At 52.7% G+C, this 19395-nt stretch overlaps 7 protein-coding genes across 7 annotated transcripts; 3 read left to right on the plus strand and 4 right to left on the minus strand.

The window, feature by feature from the left end:
- The first annotated feature begins 660 nt into the window (after window positions 1–660).
- Window positions 661–2454, plus strand: PSV08DRAFT_382886 (uncharacterized protein). The gene has a single exon (XM_014220352.2). The coding sequence runs from the start codon at window positions 970–972 to the stop codon at window positions 2308–2310; it is 1341 nt and encodes a 446-aa protein (XP_014075827.1). The 5' UTR covers window positions 661–969; the 3' UTR covers window positions 2311–2454.
- A 789-nt stretch (window positions 2455–3243) lies between these two features.
- Window positions 3244–6669, plus strand: PSV08DRAFT_382898 (PGAP1-like protein-domain-containing protein; the record flags this gene model as incomplete). The annotated part of the gene is made up of 2 exons (XM_014220353.2): window positions 3244–3759; window positions 3807–6669. The coding sequence occupies 2 exons, from the start codon at window positions 3244–3246 to the stop codon at window positions 6624–6626; spliced, it is 3336 nt and encodes a 1111-aa protein (XP_014075828.1). The 3' UTR covers window positions 6627–6669.
- A 94-nt stretch (window positions 6670–6763) lies between these two features.
- PSV08DRAFT_341198 (uncharacterized protein) lies at window positions 6764–7382 on the minus strand (the record flags this gene model as incomplete). Its single annotated transcript, XM_066092766.1, has 1 exon — window positions 6764–7382. A coding segment is annotated over exon 1 (475 nt), but the record flags the coding sequence as incomplete, so codon positions are not given.
- Window positions 7383–7496: 114 nt separating this feature from the next.
- Window positions 7497–11177, minus strand: PSV08DRAFT_211917 (uncharacterized protein; the record flags this gene model as incomplete). Its single annotated transcript, XM_066092094.1, has 2 exons — window positions 7497–10994; window positions 11043–11177. 2 exons carry the CDS (start codon window positions 11175–11177, stop codon window positions 7590–7592), a joined length of 3540 nt encoding a protein of 1179 aa, XP_065947949.1. The 3' UTR covers window positions 7497–7589.
- Window positions 11178–11508: 331 nt separating this feature from the next.
- Window positions 11509–12265, plus strand: PSV08DRAFT_341211 (uncharacterized protein). The gene is made up of 3 exons (XM_014220355.2): window positions 11509–11596; window positions 11662–11771; window positions 11838–12265. The coding sequence occupies exons 1-3, from the start codon at window positions 11582–11584 to the stop codon at window positions 11923–11925; spliced, it is 213 nt and encodes a 70-aa protein (XP_014075830.2). The 5' UTR covers window positions 11509–11581; the 3' UTR covers window positions 11926–12265.
- Window positions 11771–13699, minus strand: PSV08DRAFT_211922 (branched-chain alpha-ketoacid dehydrogenase kinase). Its single transcript, XM_014220356.2, has 2 exons — window positions 13453–13699; window positions 11771–13381 (listed from the first exon to the last, which is right to left on the minus strand). The coding sequence occupies exons 1-2, from the start codon at window positions 13653–13655 to the stop codon at window positions 12106–12108; spliced, it is 1479 nt and encodes a 492-aa protein (XP_014075831.1). The 5' UTR covers window positions 13656–13699; the 3' UTR covers window positions 11771–12105.
- Window positions 13700–14020: 321 nt separating this feature from the next.
- PSV08DRAFT_366601 (uncharacterized protein) lies at window positions 14021–17759 on the minus strand (the record flags this gene model as incomplete). Its single annotated transcript, XM_014220357.1, has 5 exons — window positions 17140–17759; window positions 15792–17095; window positions 15371–15742; window positions 15093–15313; window positions 14021–15031 (listed from the first exon to the last, which is right to left on the minus strand). Exons 1-5 carry the CDS (start codon window positions 17646–17648, stop codon window positions 14021–14023), a joined length of 3417 nt encoding a protein of 1138 aa, XP_014075832.1. The 5' UTR covers window positions 17649–17759.
- Window positions 17760–19395: the final 1636 nt, after the last annotated feature.

Raw genomic sequence — 19395 nt, forward strand, 5'->3', positions numbered from 1 at the left:
GTACACCTGTATGTACATGTTTGTGTATGGACAGACGGGCTTTATAGCGGTAACGATTACATGTGCCTTGTGCCCAAAAGATGCGAGTGCAGGGTTGGTAGTCCGCTTGGCATGGCGTATGGTGCATGTGAGGCCAAAAGGACAAGGACAGATGATCGAGTGGCATCGACTCGTATCTGACTCCAGTAAGTAGCACTCGTCAGTCGAAACCTGGGGGCTTGCTCGAGAGTCCGAACAATGTCCTCGCTCGCCCGAGCAGAGTTCGAGCAAACGCCGTTGCTCTTCGCAACGGCTGGTTTCCCGTCGGACAGGGCCAAAAGGGACTACGGGTGGATGCCACCCAGCCGCGCCTGGAACGACATCACAGTGCAGCTGTAGGCCCTGTCCTGCTCCCCCCTTCTCCGCACCACTGCGCCATTCACCCTGACGGATCCGCTGAAGCCGCAGTCCTCCAGCTCACTCACGCCGCAAACAAGGCCCACTTGCCAACCGTGCAACTTTCCCACCGCCAGCATAAAGCTGTGCTCGTGCTCCCCGAGTGTCCCAAAAGAAGGCCGCGAGTCAAATTTCCATCCTTGGCCCCTGCACGGTTAGAGGTCAGAGTACGCAATTTTCTCCCTGGATTCCGAGATCCTGACACACAATTCAATCCTTTTTTTTCTTTACCGCTTGGTTTGATTCAACAGACCTCAGTACCTGCGCTAAGTATATATGCACCTGGAATACCTGGCCCCAAGTCTTCCCAAGCGACAAATATTGCATAGCGACACATTCCTGTCCTTGACTACAACCACTACCCTTATGTATACACCCACCCATACATAGCATACATACCAGAGCGACACTTCCTGAGCGACATTCTTGCCCATCATCCTTTGCGGCCCCAGCGCAACAACGACTCATTCCTTGCGACCATATTAGAGTCCTCGACCCAAATCCCCTGATAGCCAGCAACACCCATCCGCCGCCATGTCGTGCCCACAGCCCTTTCGATTCCTGGACCTGCCCGGCGAAATCCGCAACAGCATCTACGACTTGCTCCTCTGCTCGTGGGATGATGAAGTCGAGTATGAGCCAAGCATGATTAGCAGCAGCCTGAGCAGGCGCGCAGGCAGCCCATCGACCGGCCTCCTTGGCGTCAACCACCAAATCCATGCCGAAGCGTCCGACTACATGATCAAGCGCAACCAGTTTGTACGCGTCACCTGCCGTGGTCTGGATGTGCGGAGCCTCTTCCTCAGCGAAGGCATTCCCGTCATCACGACCAAGGCACGCAGCATCAGCCTGTTTGAGGGCCACGTCATGCACGTGACACTATCCAAGCCTGCCTTTGTGCCCTCGGCCTTCCAATTTGCCGAATATGAGATCATGTTGCTCCGGTCCGATTTGCCCCGGTTTTGCCAGCAGCTCGACATTGAGAGCGTCATGTCTGATGCCAACCCGACGACAAGCGAGCATGCGTCAATCCAGGCGTGCATCCGACTCAACTACGCCCAAACGCGTTTCCTTGCCCCCAGTGCACAGGAGCGCCTTTTGCAGCCTCTTGCATCGTCTCTGCGCGGCGTGCCAAACGTCAAGATTGTCGGTCCTGTCCATGGTGCCGTGGCCGAAGCTGTCAAGGCCGAGGTGGCAAGGCCCCGCTGGACCGAGCCCATGGCGACGATTGAAGAGATTGACACTGGTGTGGACGTGGGCAAGCGGCAGTGGCAGCAGGCCAACTTTTACACTGCCTCACAGTCGTGGGCATATGCGATGCGCACGCTGGAGCGCATGCGCCACAGCTCGTCATGGCTAGGTCTTCAAAAGGCGGGCGGGGAAGGGTTTGTGAACAAGATTGCCGATCTTTACTTCACCCTCAACCTATTGCATGCGCAGTTTCTGCAGGCTGACATGGCCAGCGACGAGTCCCCGGGCAGTGTGGTGCAGCGCAACGGGCGGGTTGCGATGCAGCATCTGCGCAAGTGCGAGACGACGAGTGCGCGGTTTGCGCAGCACGCAGGCGCGACATGGAGACCGAGTAATGCACAGGCGGCCAAGATGCTGTTTCGGCAGGCAAGATGCCTGAGGCTGATGGGTGACAGGGCGAGCAGCGTCAAGGCTGTTGCTCTGATTGAACAAGCTGCAGCGCTGGCTCCTACAGACATGGCCATTCGCGATGAAAAGGAGGCCGTGTTGAAGTGGGAGGCCGAGGTGGAACAAGGCCGCCGACTGCTAGCTGAACAAGCCCAGGCCCAAGCCCAAGCCGGGCAGAACCAGACGTCATCCATCTGGCATACCATCATGGGCGCCGTGGTTGAGCTGGCGTCTTGAAGAGGACGCACTGTGTTGGCAAGAAAAGACAAAAGTCGTGTTGTTTTGTGAGCGTTTGTAGCGTTGATACCCACGTGTTTAAGTATGTATGTACATGGATTGTTCAAATGAACAAGACAGGCTAGAGCAGAGCGGACAGGCCTGTTCATGTCAAGTTGTCACTTGCATATTCCTTTCTGTTGTTCCCATGTGGTGGTCGTCTACTGTGCACAAAGGGGTAAGTATAACGTGCTGGCGGCTGCAGACCACGTGACCCGACACGCGAAGGACGCGGGTGGTCTGGACGAGCAAGTGTGTATGTACGCAGGGTGGTGCAAGCAAGCCAGCTTGCCCAAGAAGATGCACCGCCATGGATGTACGCGCATGCTCTCGGGCTGCTGCTCAACTCGTCGTCTTTGCATCCTCGCATCCTCGCCTCCTTGTGCCTGGAGATGTGCCGCCCCCGATCTTCGCCTGCTCTAGCGACAACGCCCGAACAAGCCGGCTTGTGGCCTTGGCTGCTGCGAGGGCCCTGCCGTGGTCCTGTCGCCGGCCTGCTCGACGACTCGACAACTTGGACTTGCTTCGCGCTCCTTGGCAGCTTGCGACGCTCGTTGCTCAAACCATACACGCTCTCCCGCCCACACTCGACGCCCTCAACCTTTTCTGCCAAACCCTCCATGGCCGTCTGCAGCCCTGCCAGCGCCCTCGCTCGATAGCCCCCACCCCCACCGACAGTCGCTTCAGACGCAGACAGATATCCACCGCGAGCCTCTGCAAATTTAGCGAGCCAGCACGCCCGCCCCCTCGGAGCCTCAACACGCACTCGTCCAGACCGCCCTTGTTCCCTCGACCCAGCGGGCCAGCCATCAGCCTCTGCCCTGCCCTGCCCCCGCCCGCCCTGGGCGCTTCGGTCCCCAGCCTGCCTGCCAAGCTCCCTCTTCAGAGTAGTAGATGCGACAGCGCTCGTCCGCCGACCCCAGCGCCGCCGCCGACGACGACGACAACCACGCCCACCCTCGACCTGCCCCCTCTCCGGATCATGACGATAGCCTCAACTGCCACTCCGCGGCATTGCTAACAAACGCCCTGGACTCGGCCCATCCTCTGCCTGCCCACCTGCAGCCCAGCATGGCTCACCAGAAGCCTCCCCTCGCCATGCCTGCCCTGGCCAAGGACATGATGCCGCACAACCCTACCGACAGCCACACCACCACATGCCGCCAGCGACTGCGCAATCCATGGGCCTTTTCGCCCTACACCCTCGTCACCACGCTCGCTGCCTTTGCTGTCATGTTCCTCATGGCCCAGTCCTTTTTGCTGCGCCAGCAAGACGTCAAGGGCTGCGGCATGTCGTACATGCGCCCGTCCTACACCAGGTTCGGCCAATTCGACACCGAGCACACGCGGTTTGCAACAAAGTACTCCCTGTACCTGTACCGCGAAGCCAGCTTGGACCAGGATGCCAGGGCATGTCGTTTCCTTTTCCAGTGCCAAATTCCACTGACAAGCCCCAGGTTCAAGGCGTGCCCGTCCTCTTCATCCCGGGCAATGCGGGCAGCTACAAGCAAGTCCGTTCCCTCGCTGCAGAGGCAGCCTACCACTACCACAATACTGTCCAACACGACCTAGACGCTGGCAAGGCGGGCAAGCGCCCGCTGGATTTCTTCTCCGTCGACTTCAACGAGGACATTACCGCCTTCCACGGACAAACCTTGCTCGATCAGGCCGAATACCTAAACGATGCCATCACTTACATCCTATCTCTGTACCACACCCCGGATAAATTTCTGCGCGACCCCAACCTGCCGGACCCTACGTCGGTCATCATTGTCGGACACTCAATGGGTGGTGTTGTAGCCCGCACGATGCTCACCATGCCCAATTACCAGGCAAACTCGATCAATACCATCATTACGCTTGCCGCACCCCATGCCCGGCCCCCGGTCTCGTTTGATGGAGATATCGTTCGCACCTACAAGGGCGTCAACGATTATTGGCGACGCGCGTACGCCCAGAAATGGGCCATTGACAATCCCCTCTGGCACGTCACGCTCATTTCCATTGCCGGAGGAAGTCTTGACACGATGATTTCGTCCGACTACACCAGCATTGCCTCATTGGTCCCTGAGACGCACGGATTCACAGTCTTCTCAACTTCCATGCCCAATGTCTGGACCGGAATCGATCATTTGGCCATTACTTGGTGTGATCAGCACAGAAAGGTCGTCGTGCGCGCCTTGTACGACGTCATCGATGTTTCACGCGCAACCCAAACCGTACCACGTGCTGAGCGCATGCGCGGTTTCAAAAAATGGTTTTTGACAGGGCTAGAGGATGGCGCCGAAAAGACCTTGCCACAAAAGGAAGCCAAGACGCTTCTCACACTCGAAGCAAACAGCGCCATCATCTCAGAGGGCGAGCGCCTGGTCCTGCGCAACCTCGGAAAATCCCAGCGCGCCCCGAATGCGCACCTAATGCCAGTCCCTCCTCAGGCCCAAGGGAAAAAGTTTACGCTGCTTACAAGCGAGCAGTTGGATGCCCCAGGTAGTCACGGTGTGCTCGAGGTGCTGTTTTGCAGTGTTTTCACTTCTAAGCCTGGACATTCCACAACCCTCTTTTCCATGAATATGGATTTTTCGGGCGATAGCTCGGGTGCCACTCGCCTTGCTTGCAAGAATGCCGCATCGGATGTTATTGCTCTTCCTGCATCGACCCGTCACTCAGTGCATCCTTTCCAAACAAATCAGCGTCCATTTTCCTACCTTCAATACGACATGGAGCATTTGAGCGAACACCAGTTTGTGGCCGTGGTCGACAAAGCTCACGAGCCTCATGCTGGATGGGTAGTGGCTGAATTTACTTCTGCTTTTGATTCCCAAATCGACGTCGACACAGGTCTGCAGCGCCTGCTCACGACTGGCCTTTCCCTTCGACTGCCATCCCACCGTTCTTTAGTGACAACCATCAAAGTTCCGGCCTTGAACTCTGCTCTTTTAGCGTACAATATCCACATTGGAAAACAAGCGTGCGACGCTGGGGAGCTCTTTGCTCCGTTACTTCGCCAATACGTTACTGGCGTGCATGAAAGTCGGTTTTCGGTCAATGTCAGGAACGCTGGCATCAGCCTGCATGGGATAGCGCCGTACATGCCACCTGCACTGCATGCCAAGCAATCCCAGAGTGGTCTGTCGTTGCAGATCTGGTCTGACCCTACATGCGACAGCAGCATTGAAGTCAATCTTAGCGTTGATATTTTGGGCAGCCTGGGTAAGCTGTGGTTGCGTTACCGTAACGTCTTCGCTGCCTTCCCAATCCTAATCGTAGCCCTGGTTCTACGACAACAATTCCGCACCTATGACAACATTGGAGTCTTCATGAGCTTCACTCAAGGACTTAATGAGTGCTTGAAGAGTTCGCTTCCACTCGCTCTCTCCGCGCTCACATTCCTGTCGATCGCTCTGGCGACGGCCCAACATCAATCGAAGAAATGGATGCTCGGTACCAACCCTAATACAATGGCTCTTTTTGACGACGCCAATAATGAGCTCTTGCTCGGTTCCGACGATACTTTTTTCTGGTTTCTGGTTCCGCTGTTTGGCCTAATGTGTATTGGTATCTGCGTCGCCATCAACTACATTGCAATGATACTCGAGTTGGCCTTTGCGTTGCTCTACTCTCTTTTCCTGCCAGCCAGACTACGGAAGGATGAGGGTAGGAGATCACCATCGGCTTTTGCCGTCACATCGAACCGACGGCGCGTCATCACTACATGCATCTTGTTGTCGCTTGTCTCGACAGTGATCCCCTATCACTTTGCCTACGTCGTACTTTGTCTCGTACAGCTCGCAACTACTGTTCGCGCCTTCCGATTAGCAAGGGACTCTGGTATTGACTCCAACTACAACTTTTACAACTATGCACACTCGATATTCATCCTTATGCTCTGGATCCTGCCAATCAACCTTCCCGTCTTGGTAGTCTGGATACGAAATCTCGCTGTTCATTGGCTGACGCCCTTTTCGTCGCATCACAACATCCTCTCCATCATGCCCTTCATCTTACTGGTGGAGACACTGAGCACAGGACGAATGGTTCCCCGGGCCGAGTTCCGAGTCTCCTTCTTCACCAACATATTGCTCTTTTCGATTGGTGCCTACGCAGCAGTCTACGGTGTGACGTATGCGTACGTCTTGCACCATCTCGTCAACATACTCTGCGCATGGCTCGTCGCCATACATTTCGACCCAACGACCTGGCCGCCCAAGCGAGCAGCAAGCAGCGCCGCCACCCTTGAAGACAGGAATCCAAACGGCAAGACGAAGAAACGACCATGAATAGCGAGCAGCGGATAGAAACGCAAAAAAAGTCTTTTTTCCCCCTTCTTCTCAAATATCTTTGCATCTTTCTTCTCCTGTAGAACAAGGAAACTCGCATGAACCTGCGCTAGCCGCATGCATTCGAGTCGCTATCCTTTTCTTTTCTTCTTTTTCAATGTCAAATACCCCCCTCCCATATATTATCATCATTTTTCTTCTTTAATTGACACTAAAAGCTTTCTCATCTTTTCTTCGATTGCATAGGTTATTGGGTTTCATGGGTGTTTATAAGCGAACTGGGTGTTTTCTCCCTCGCGCTCTTTTTTTTTTTGGCTTGGAAATACATTGGGAGGGAATGAAGGAGCATATCTATGCATTTTATATATCTTGCCTGGTTGGATTCGGCCTCGTCCCACCCCAGGTTCTTTGGGGGAGAGTTGTTGGGTCTGGGGCTACTTGCCTTTTTTCTTCTTGTCCTTGTTTGTTCTCGCATCTGGGCGGCGTGATGGAATGCATAATAGACAGACGCCAAGGGGTTTTTTTGTTTGTCTGTTTGTTTGTTTTTTTCTTGGGAGACGGGTGGAGGGAAGGGGAAGGGAAGGTGGATTAGTGTGATGTTGGGTGGTGAAGAATAGAAGCAGATGGCCTGACTTGAGACCATGACGTACATGTGTGTATGTATATACATATATATAAATATTGTGTAATGGGCGGTTGAACAAGAGGCGAAGAATAAGAACACAGAGGACAACTTTCCCATGTTCTCTCTCTCTCTCTCTTTCCCAATTGTTGTTTTTCGTGTCGACGAAATGTACGACTGTCGTATCAAGACACGGTGATGAATTATACTTGCTACCAGTCGATTACACGGTGAAAAAAAAAAACGAATACAAACAAGGTCAATACTAATATAATTTTTTTTTCAAAATGCAGTAAGTATAATATGAACGCCCATTTTAACAACATACTCTCCATGTCTTCTTACTTCCTCCTCTTTCCCCCACCACCACCACCGCCATCACTCTGCCTCGCCCTCTTCTTGCCCTCGCGCGCCCAATACTCATTCTTCTCCCTCTTCTCGCGCTCGGCCCTCTTCTCGGCATTCTCCTCCACCTTCTTCCTATACCCGTCTTTCCGCTCATCCTGCTTCTTTCTCCTTCGCTCAACCTTGTCATTGCGAATGGCCACCACCTGGCTGAGCAAGCGTCGTGCTTTCTTTTCCTCGCCGCCCAGCACCACGGCACGCTTCTGCATGTACGTGGGCTTCTTTTGGGGCTTTGTGACTGCGGCTTGGGATTTGAAGGGGAGGTCTGCAGCGAGTTTGCGGGGGACGCGCAGGGGGTTGAAGACGCGGGTTTGGCGCTCGATGGCGCGGTAGGCGCTGTTTTGCTCAGACGGAGTGGGCAGGCCGGCTTCGTGGCGGACAGCACCGGTAAGGCGCATGCCGGTCCATGAGGTGGATTCGCCGGGTTGGGCGGTGGAGTCGGCCGGGCAGAGGAGGTTGGTGACAGTGTTGTAGAAGCGGTGGGGCTTGATGGGGTACCAGGCACGGAGGAAGACGATGTCGCTCATGAGGATCTTGTCTTCAAACGTGGCACGGAAGTTGCCTTCTGGTTTGCTGAGGGCACGCTTGATTTGGCCGCGTACGCCGGAGACGGTGCGGATGCTTGCGCCTTCGAATTTTGCGATTTCGAGCGCCGACTTGAACATGTCTTTTATGAAGGCCGTGTTTTTGAAGATCTTGTAGGGGTGACCGGTCAGCTTGAGCTTCTTGACGATTTCGGTACTTTCGTCTACGTTGAGAACTACACCAGTAGCTGCGATACGGAATCCAGGTGTCTTATTGGATAGGCTCTGGACGCAGACGAAACCCGTGTTTGGAGCAACAAGCGGCCCATAAAAGGTACCGAAGCAGTGCATATGCTCTGGTGTGTACTTGAGCATACGGTTTCGTGTTCGTGAATCCGAGATGCTGTAGATGGGTGTGGTCTGGAATCGACGCCATCCCAGAGAGAAGATGAGAGGATCGTTTGTCTTGAGAATCTTCTTGTGCCATCGGTGTCGCTTGATGCGTATTTGCACATATCCAAAACGCTCCTCTGTAGGTGTGAGACCGCCGATTAATACGGGGAAGCGGGGATTGAAGTATTGTGAGAACTCGCAAGGCACATTTTCAAGCACAATACGCGCATAAGTGCCTGCTCGGTGACCTTCAACGCGGACGCGGGAGTCCTCGTCGAGCTGATCGAATTCGGCGCGGTTGATATCGAGTTGCTTCTGAATCATGGCCTTTTGAGCATCGTACCAGTCATCCTCGCCAAATTCTTCCTCTTCGCCGCCTTCTTTCCGACCATCTGACTTGTCATTCATGAACCCTTCTCGGTCCTCCTCCTCAAATCGAAGTTTCAGCTCTTCCTTCCGCCGCGCGTTCTTCTCGCGCTCTGCTTCGATGGAGTTGGCTTCGGCTTCGGCTTCAGTCTTCTCGGTCTCGCCTCCGTGCTTCTCGCCAGTCTCCAAGTCTTCAAATTCTCCGTCGCCCTCGTCATCTTCATCAAAGCCTTCAAAGTCATCACCATCCTCTTCACCATCGCCTCTCTTGCCATTCATGTGGCCAGTTGCAAAGCGACTCATCAAAGCCTCGACGTTGTTCTCGTCTTCCCACTTTTCCTCCAGCTCTTCGTAGTTGAACTTGGGAATATACCGGTCTTCAGCATTGGCAGCATCGTCCGCTTTTCGCTTATTGAAGAAGCCGTCTTCCTCTTCATCCTCATCCTCTTCAATATCCTCCTCCTTCTCGTCACCTCTCCACTTCTCAATAACTTGCTGTGGCGCGAGATCCATGTTGTACATCATTTTCGCAAGATCAGTGACGCGGTAGGGCCGCCTCTGCCCATGCATTCTGGCGGCATTCTCCCGTAGATTGGCTTTCCAGCGCGCACCATCTTCAGCGTCCTCATCGTCAGACTCTTCTGAACCAAAGTCACCGTCTTCAAGCCCATCAAGATCGTTCTCGTCTCCAGATATTGAGCCAAGATCCGAGTCACTGTCCGCAAATGCCACATCCTCGTTTGTATCGCCATTGACCTCTTTCTCCTTACGTCCAAGCTTGAGGTCATTACGGGGCAGCCGGGTTTCAAGGAATCCAGTATCATCCTCGTCGTCATCTGCGTCGCTGTGATCTTGCTGCAACTCTTCGTCGTCGCTGTCAATGTCCTCGAGATCTGCGTCATCAACATCCTCAGCATCCGCTGCTCTAGCTGTCCGTTGTGACTTTCGCCCAGTATCCGCAACATCGTCGTCGTTGTCGAGATTCTTGTTGTCAACTACGTCGCCATCTCTGAAGAGCCTAAAGTTCCCATTATCTTCACCTAACAGTTTTCTTCCACCCTGGAGACCAATCATCATCTGCTCGCCCAGTCCCTTTTCAGAGTAGTCTGCCTCGGGGTCGAATGTTGCAGTCTTGACATCAATGTAAACGGCATCCTTGTCGACAAGCACACCACCAACGTCAGACATTGGGGCATACAAAATCTTTTGCTTCTCGCCAAGCCTCGCGCGCTTCTTCTTGCCTGAAACCTTTTCAGCCTGCTTTTCTGCAAACGGTGTGGGACACGGGTCTGGCAACGCCTCCGTAGAGCTGACGGTAAGATCGCCCACACCCGGTATGTGTACTCTTGAGCGTCCAGCCGGGAAGTTTGTTCCACGCAGGTAACCGTACAGCGCCACAGTGCGATCGCATTTCGGGTTCTGTTCGATATCCGTCGGGGGCGTGATATCCAGGAATCTATCTGCAAGACAGTAGGGATGCGAGTTTCTCCAAATCAGCGGCCGAGGATTCTTCATCACGCTCAAAAACCTCGACAGGTTCATAATTTCACGATCGGGGTATCGCCCATTGACAACGCCACTGAGGTAGAAGAGCTTGGCGCCCTGGTACAGCTCACTCCAAAATCTGTGCTTGAGCCGCTTCTTCTGCAGCTTAAGTGTCTCTTGCTTTCGGAATAGATCCAGATGGGTCAAGATACCAAAGACGTTTCCGGGCATACCGCTCGCGCTCAACACGTTGAGAAACTCCATTGTCTCCATTTCAAATCCATAGTTGCCGTCAATCATCAGCAAACATATATCGACAACCTTTGCGATGTCGATCATGCTGGCGAGGGAGTCGGCGGGACATTCTATGAACGTGAGGCGTCGGCGCTTCGAGGTGACGACTGTGAGGGGGCCTTTGGGAGTAGACAGTGTCTGCTTGGTGTATCGTCTGATCAAGCTCTTTATCAGAGTTGTTTTTCCAACACCCGGAGGACCAACGACGGCGACGACGATTGGGGGCGCCTCTTCGGGAAGACGGTCGACGAGCGGTACGTGAAGGCGCTTCTCTTTGACCTGCGACTATTAGCTTGGATTACACAGTATGTATGTGGGCATGTATACTTCTGAAGATCGCGCAGCCTGCTTCTTCAGCCTGCCCGGCGCAGCAAATGCAAAAGCCTTGGGGTTTCTGTCTCCCGTATGCGGCTTCTTTTCCTTCTTGGGCCGATGAGGCCGATTGCTCTGCTGGTCCGCCATGGCAATCGCGGTGCTACGTGCGTACAACAAAAAAAGAGTGGCGATGTGGGCAAGAGGCGCATTGGTTGCGCGCAGCCTGGGGGAAGTTTGAGAGCGGCAAGCAACTTTCGCGATCCCAACTTTTTCGGCGCCAAGACAGACGCTAAGCGGCGGCTGCAGGGATGCGCTTATCGATAAGCCGCGAGGTGGGATGTGGATGTGGATGCATGGAGGGGCCAGGCCAGCGCACGTCATCGCCCCAGCGCCTGCATCCAAGGCCTTAGGACTGGCTTGCTGCGTATAAAGCCGCTGATACGCCTCTGCTCTGCCTACCTTGTCTCCTCTCCCCGCTACGCAAGACTACAAACACATATACACATACACTCCAGTTACTCCTCTTCACAAGCAAACAAAACACGCTCAAGATGGCCCAGTTCAACGCAAGTGACCCCCACCCCATGGTGTTGGCAGGAAAAGGGTCACATGCTAACAATCCCTTGTAAAGATCACCCTAAAGAAGGACGCCCCCAAGGAGGAGCTTGACGCCGCAAAGAAGAAGGTCACCGATCAGGGCGGCAAGATCATCAACGAGTTCACTCTCATCAAGGGTTTCACGTACGTCCATACTAGTCTCTCGGTATTATACGAGCCAGACAAACATGCTGACTACCCGACGACCAGCGCCGAGATCCCCGACGATGTCGTGTCCACTCTCAAGTCCAGCGAGCACGTTACTGTAGAAACGGACGCCGAGGTCCGTACGCAATAGAGCGTGTCGTACACGGGGCGACGCTGATAACCATGGCAAAGATACAAATGTAATGCGAACACCAAGCGATACCTCATGGCATGCTGCATGACCGTCATGACTGCACAAAGTACATAGTAATAATGACCGCCATCTAAGACTAGTCAGCAGTCTGTCAAGCACGTTGTGCGCATGTGTACTTTATCGCTGCCTCTTCTCAGCCTCGTCCTTTGCCTCTTGCACACTGTCTACACGGCCCACACCCCTCAGGCTGAGATACACATCTGTGCCCCACCCCCACAGACTCTGCACCGCAATGCCCCCTCCAAAGTATTCTGCATAGGCTCTGCCCAGTGGCAGCCCATATCCCAGTCCTGCGAGGCTGTTTGCCCCGTCCCCGCCAGCGCCCGAGAAGGCATTCATAGCGTCCATGCCATTTGCCGAATGCACTGAACCTCCAGACAGCGTAGACGAGGCTTGCGCATCGTTGAATGTGGTGAAGCTGTAGTCCCAAATGTGTTGGAGGTTTTCTGGAGAGATGCCACCGCCGCGGTCGCGGATGCGTATCGTCACACCCGGCGTGCTGTGTTTGAGAGGAAGGATGTCGGCAGCCGTTGGAGGCGGGGATGACGAGGTGTTGTCGCTGAAGTGAAGTGATGCCTTGTCCACGTTTCCTTGGCTTTCATTGTCAATCTTGTGATCACGCATGCCTTCCCCCTCTCCACCATTCGAAACTCTGTCCTCTGGCAGTAGTTCGGGTAGTGGGGCGATGGTGACTTCAACGGGCTCGCGCTCCATGCCGCTCTCGACAGTTGCGCGGAAAGCATTCTTGAGCAGTTCGGTGATGATGTACTCGAGGTGTACAGGCACGTGGGCGAATTCGTATTCCGGCTCGCCATTAACAACCACTGTTGGCCGCACGCCGTATTTCAGCTCACAGATCTCACCCACCACGTTGGCACAGTGATGGACAATGCGTGCGGGTTTTAGCTTGGTATCAATGACACCGATGAATCCTGGATTGTCTTCGACGTCGTGCATTACTTCGCAGTGGGGCTGGCTGGAAAAGTGCAGTGACAAATGCTGCTCTGCAATCAGTCGCGTGCCTATCCTAGCCCGCAGATGCTCGTCGAGAAAGCGCGTGACATTGCTTGGGCTGATGTACTTTCTCGCCTCCAAAAAGCCTCTTGCCAGTATGCTGATTGTGTTTGCGTGTGTCTGCACCAGATCGGCCATGACCTCTGTGAACTTGATTTCCTCGTCTAGTGTCTTGATTTCCTGCTCGGCCCACGGCAGCAGCGTTGACAAGCTGTGCATGTAGTTGGAATGGATCTTGGACACATGGGGATTCGACACGACAATGAACGGGAGGTTGCGCAGCGACTGGATGCGATGGGCGAGGCGGGCGGGCAGGATGGAAAGGGTGAAGTTGGCCGACTGGAGGAGTTGTTGGGTTGTCAGTGGTGGTCGTCCATGTCTGTTGCGTGCGCCGTGTCAGTTACTTGGGCCAATCTTTGTTGCGCAACCGCACCCAAATCAGTGTCTTACTTTACGAGATCGGCCAGGGTTATGGGGTAGAGAGGCAGGCTCGCCAGATCCGAAATGTCCCGATCTGTGACAGTCCTGGTGTGCAGCTTCTGGTGTCGACTCCCACGTGCCGACAGAGCATTGCTCGCCCTCCTTGCCGTGCGCGGACAGCAGAGCCGGATGACTTGGGATTGAATGATGAGAGGCCGTTGGACCTGCGCCATGGCTGCCACGATGGCTACGAGACGGCAATATTCGCACGCAGGGTGCCGTCGCAGCGAGGCAACCCAATGGTCTTGTGGGCGGCGCTCAGCCAAGCTCATGCGGGACGAGTGGGCCATGCGGGCGGGACATGCGGGCCCATGCAGGGTTCCGTCACCTCGTTCAACACCCCCCTTGTCCCTCCTCTCCGTCAAGTCACATAGCCGTACGATACGTAGTAGTGCATGTACGTACGGATGCATACGCATACACTATCCACAGATATATTTCCATTTCATACATGTACATTCGACTACAAGAAAATTCGCCATCTAAACTACTTGGGTATATTTCCTGTCTATGCTCCTTTGCCTACATACAGCCCTTCTTAAGCCCCAAATCCCATAAAACTGTCCCGCACAGGGACATTTCCATCAATCGGTCGACTATATCGACTGCTCGCCGAATTGGCTGTCTTCGCTCTCGAATAGAGCCGCTCAGACTCCGGCATGGGAGGCGGCCACAAGTCCTTGGTCGACACATTGGACATCTTCGGTCCCGTCGGCATGATGCGTGGACTCGGCGAGAGCTGCGGGTCAAATATGCCGGATGAAGGCCGCCGCTCGCCATACGCAGCCAGGCTGTTATAATAATCACCATTGGTCATGGCTTGTTGCTGTTGTTGTTGTTGAATGTACCCTCCTGTCTTGGGGTTATAAATGCCGCGCTCTTGATAGTTGTCGCGTTCTTCGGGCGAGAAAAAAGGTCCAACGGCGTCTCTCTCCTTGTTTTCTACTCCTCCTTGCTCGCCAATGCTGCCTTCTTTGCGGAAATTGAACGGCGCCCCGATGCCACTGTCTTCGAAGCCCTTGAGATCTTCCGTTTTCCCCGAGAAATTCGACCGCCTTCTTACGGCTTGATTATAAGCCGCAGGGGCGTCCTTTTTATCGAATCCAAATGTCGCCATCGTGTCGTGTCTGCCTGTGTTGAAAATAGAAGACTCGGTTCTTGGCGAGATTCCTTCACTTAAGTTCTTGGCAATATGCTGTTCTATCCATCCTCTGATACCTACCAATGCCGTAGCGCTCATTTGTACCACGAGCAAGATGCTAACAACCCCCGCAGAAGAGTCAGAAGAGAAGAACGCATCTACAATGCATAGCGAGATGGTACGAAGTGTCTTGAACCCCTGGAGAAAAGCAAACTGGCCCAGGATCAAACTGAGCTGTATGGTGAGACTGCTCAAGAAATAAATACGTTGTGGTGATTTGGCAAGTCCGACAGGGCCTTTGAGCCCCACAAACGCAGAGGGTGAGGGATGTGGCATCGTACTACGTAGGCGGGCGACCCCTAAACCAAATGTAGGCAATGTGATGATAAAAGAGATCAAGCCGAGTATCTAGTTGAACAAGTAAGTTAGTTGATGGTTTATTGTGAACTCTGCAGCAAGTAGCACTTACGCCGTGCGTGTCCCTGAAATGGCCGGTATTGCCCATACCGACAATGCCCAAAATGATGCCAGTAATACCAAAAACAGCAAACATGGTCAGAAAACCCATGCGCCATTTTCGGTTCTTCATCTCGCCAACTGGGTAGCCTATGAGAACCGAGAAGCGCCAGACTACACCCAAGATAAGATACAGCGGTAGGAAAAGGAGAAAGCCGAGGCTTGTAAAGATCACTATAGTCTAATATCAGCTGCTATCCTTCTCTGAGGCACGGTATTTTGAGGGCTTACCATGCAGCCAAGTAAGTGTAGTAAACATGCTCAGTGCTTGTCCATTGATCCTGATGCTTTTCTCTTGTGCGTTAATTTCAAAGCTGTTGCCTCCCGATGTAACGACGACTGGCCCTTGAGGCAAAAGTCGCAGGACCTTGGGATCGAGTGAAACTCCTGCTTGGCCCATGGCTGTCTCAATCATCTTAACCTCCGCTTTTGACGTGGACATGAAACCCATAGCTGCCGAGATGATGCCACCAACGCCCTGGCAAGTCAGGGAATCGACGATTTTCTGCGCACCTATCTGTGCCGTATCTGAATCGATCGCCAAGGGTAGTTGAGCTCCATCGGGTAGTTGAGCTTGGCGAGGGGAGAGGGGATTGATTTTATCTAGACCCTGTCAGTGAGTGGTGCGATATCTCTGAGCGTACAGACCTACCTACACCGACCCCCTCATCCTCATCGATAATGCTACGTTTTTTACCCATGGTAGCATTTTCCGATACTTTTGACCCTCCTGTAAGATTTCGTGCAACATCTGCAATGAGTATAGTTGCCTTTCCGGATAAACCCCGCGCGAAGCCAACAGCAGCACCGTTGATGGAGTCGTCGAATTGCGTCGGACCCAAAGCCGGCACCTTCCCACATCCATCGGCCGGAAAATCACCAGTAATGAGATTTTTGAGCCCTCCACATGAGGACATGGCAGTCATGACGCCTTCGATTGCACCTCTACCTAAGCCTTCAGCGGCCTTGGCCGCATTGAAGCGTTTAAATGCCTGTGGTGGGCTGTCTGTAATCAATTTCTTGGCTTTCTGTATGGCGGAACTATTCTCGAGAAAGTTTGAGAAGAAGTTTCGAGTGAACGATTCTGCTGCCAAAGCTGTTTGCACCTCTTCGGTGCTGATATCTCCGGTAATCGTCGAAGTGCTGTTCATAGTCTTGATATCCAACCCGACGGCGATTCCCGTGCCAATACCGGCTCCAGCCCCCGCAGCTATAGATCCAAGCATTTTCGGAACATCGAATGAACTAAACAAAGATGCCCTCATTGCAGCTCTGATGTCTGAAAAGTCGCTTCCTCCAATAAACGACTGACTGAGACCCTTGGCGAAGAGTCTCACAGCGTTGGGGAACTTTGGCGAATCTAATGCAACGTCTTGAAGCTGCCGTTTTTTTTGTTTTTGGTTGTTGTCGTTATTTTTTTTGTTGTTTCTGTTGTTGTTATTGTCATTGTTATTGTTGTTATCTTTATTGTTGTTGTCATTCTTCTTATGCAGGCCAAATCCGTTTCTCATGCCTTTTCCTAAGCCATTTCCAGCCGCTGCTGCAAATCCAGGAAGCCGCTGAATTAGTTCCGAAACAGTCGAGTTGTTAGTCCAGCTCTTTATCGCGGCTTTGAGATCCCTTTTTCCAACTAGTGGCATTGCAACGCCCAAGCCAAGATTACCTGCTATCCCTACAATGCTTGAATCTTGTGATGGTTGAAACTGCTCTTTTGTCAGTCCCAAGCCTACTGCAGTTGCATTGCCGACTCCAGACGCTAGAGCATACGCTGCTAGGCCGATTGGAATATTTCCTTTGTCAACTGCAGGCAACAGTTGTCTCGATAGCCCATTTCCCAACTGCTGAGCCGCGAGGTTTATCCCTGTAGCTGACAAGTTGTACGCAGTCACAATACTATTGGCTATGACACTGGCTTCCTCTGCATCAGTCAAGTTGAGCCCAGTGGCTGTTCCCATACTGTGACGAGTTAGTTTGGCCTGTTTGTATGCTAACATACTTACCCAAGACCAATGCCCAAGAAGAGAGCGGGTGTACCAAGTGAATCAGTGAGTGAGTCTCCCAGACAACCAAGGATATTTGTTAGTCCACATGACGAATTCCCTCCTATACCTAAACCACTCAACAGATCTTCCAAGGATGCGCCAAAATTTGCCAAAGGATCTTGCCGTTTGTGTCTTCGTTGTTGCTTATCGCGAATGCGGCTAACTCCATCTGTCAGATTCGTCCCGAAGCTCCTCAGTTCTTCCCACCCAAACTTTCCTCCCAAGTCCGCGGAAGAATGTGCGACTATCGCGGTAAGTGACAGTAGTGCGTCGTGAAAATGTGGATCTTGATTCAGCGAATCGAGAGTTCTTGTGGAGAAGATAGCCGTGAGGCCGTGTGGGTAATCGCTGGTAACGTCTGGATTCTGCCCGCTGATCCAGAAGCCAACTGAAGAGTATGATAGGAAGAAAATCGCCGAAAATGCCAGTAGACACCAGGTAAACGTGCCGGCAATAGAAGAAAACATTATTAAAACAATTTAATGGGGTATCTCAACAACATCTGCAAAAAGAGAAGAAAGCTTGACAATGTTGCTGCAGGTAAGTTGCCACACCACTTATGGCATCAAGGAAGACGTGCACTGTTGCTAGCTGGTAGCCAGGCCCTAGTATATGCCGGCACCAGTGAACATGGTGACGCTGTCAAGGATAGCAATGCCGAAACATTCTAGGCATGAAACTAGAAACGCCCCGACTCCATATCCAGCGCGTAGCGTGGTGAGGACACTCATGGTTCACCTACAACGATGGGTATAGGTGGAATTTGCTTTTGTCAATCAAAATCTGCAGGAGAGAGCTGCATGACCTGGCCAATCTAAGTTGAAGAAATCATGCAATCTGCCAATCTACCTATGAATGGGCATCGGCACAGGTCTACCGAGAAAACAGAACAGATCACATCGCCGAACCTGCGCATTGCAAAGAAGCGTTTCTGTCAATGGCCCTGACACTAGGACGTGGAACTTTGAACTGCCTTCCAGGGTTGCCCTCGTGGATGTGAAGATCCCGTGGTGGAGCCGTCCGCTAATGCGACGATCTTGAAACGTACGCTACCAGTCAGTGACATACACAACCCTTGCATGACTGAATCTATTGCGACACGTGCTCCAGGAATGCTTGCGTGTTTGTGGACGAATCCAGAGAAGAATATCAGTAAAGGCCCCAATCATGTCCAGAGATTTGACAGTTGGCCACTCCCCGAGTACTAGGTTAGCGGTCTTTGCATCTATTCAACGCTAAGAAAACGTTGATCTTTTTGCCTGCGATGACTCGTATTGATGTTGCCCCGTCGCGCCATTTTGTTCCAGATACACACATATGCTTTGTCTGAGCTAGCCTTGGGAGCGAAGACGTTTCAGTACACCGGCGGCTTAGACCGAGGCAGATTCGCGGGGATCCTGATTTACGAAGCGTCAGTGAGACACTGGAGCTGTGTTGTACAGTTGGCAGATTTCAAATTGGAGGAGAGCACGAGACATCATGGAAGGATTGTAAGTTCGCAAAGACGGTTTCCATTGGCTGCTGAAGAGGTCTGGATGATACCTATGACAGGTTAAGCTGAGGCAGAACGACACGCGGATGGCAGTAAGCGCAATCGTCAAGACGATTCTGGAAAACGCGTTGTGAATATCATTTCTTGATGAATGAGTTGTGAATATCAGTTCTTGATATTGCATTATGTATTTCGAGTTAAAACTCGTTTCTCCCCAAGCTGGTCCAAAGCCAGAAACGCCCGCCGTTGCGCGAATCCTTAAACATGTATGTATGCTTTATGTTGGACATCTTTTGTCCCCATGTTGGTTGTCGGCTTGCATGTCCCTTGTTCGATAGTAGCCTGTTCAGCTTGGCGCTGAAATTTGCTCATCGTGATAAATAAATGGCTGAGGGAGCAACCACGATGATGACAAATTGCAACCGATTCGGAAACCACTTGGCGGCTCGGTTGTATGCTAACTGTTGGTTCAAATTGATAAGAAGAGCTGGCAGCTCATAGTCATATTACAAAAATGAATAACTCGCTGGCGACACAGTAGAAGGGCCTGTTGCGCAAGATGGCTCCCGCTGCAATAGGCAGTGAGGAGAAGACATTGACTTGTACAGGGTATGTTTTCTCGGTGCCGCTCATTGTGAAACCCAACTCATGGCTGAAGCCTGTCTTTTCGACACGTTATGAAAAGTAAACAAAATTCGGTCTCTTTGGTGACAGAGAGAACA

The sequence above is a fragment of the Bipolaris maydis genome (genome assembly GCF_028858645.1).
Source record: "Bipolaris maydis strain C4 unplaced genomic scaffold PSV08scaffold_18, whole genome shotgun sequence".
NCBI lineage: Eukaryota > Fungi > Ascomycota > Dothideomycetes > Pleosporales > Pleosporaceae > Bipolaris > Bipolaris maydis.

Excerpts from the sequence above, each read along its gene's own strand:
- PSV08DRAFT_341211 (XM_014220355.2), top strand. Across the intron at positions 11,772-11,837 it reads ACTCTCATCAAGGGTTTCAC|CGCCGAGATCCCCGACGATG; the intron begins GTACGTCCATAC and ends CCCGACGACCAG.
- PSV08DRAFT_382886 (XM_014220352.2), top strand. The coding sequence starts at position 970 with ATGTCGTGCCCACAGCCCTTTCGATTCCTGGACCTGCCCGGCGAAATC.
- PSV08DRAFT_211922 (XM_014220356.2), bottom strand. The coding sequence starts at position 13,655 with ATGGCGCAGGTCCAACGGCCTCTCATCATTCAATCCCAAGTCATCCGG. Across the intron at positions 13,382-13,452 it reads ACCCTGGCCGATCTCGTAAA|ACATGGACGACCACCACTGA; the intron begins GTAAGACACTGA and ends CGCACGCAACAG.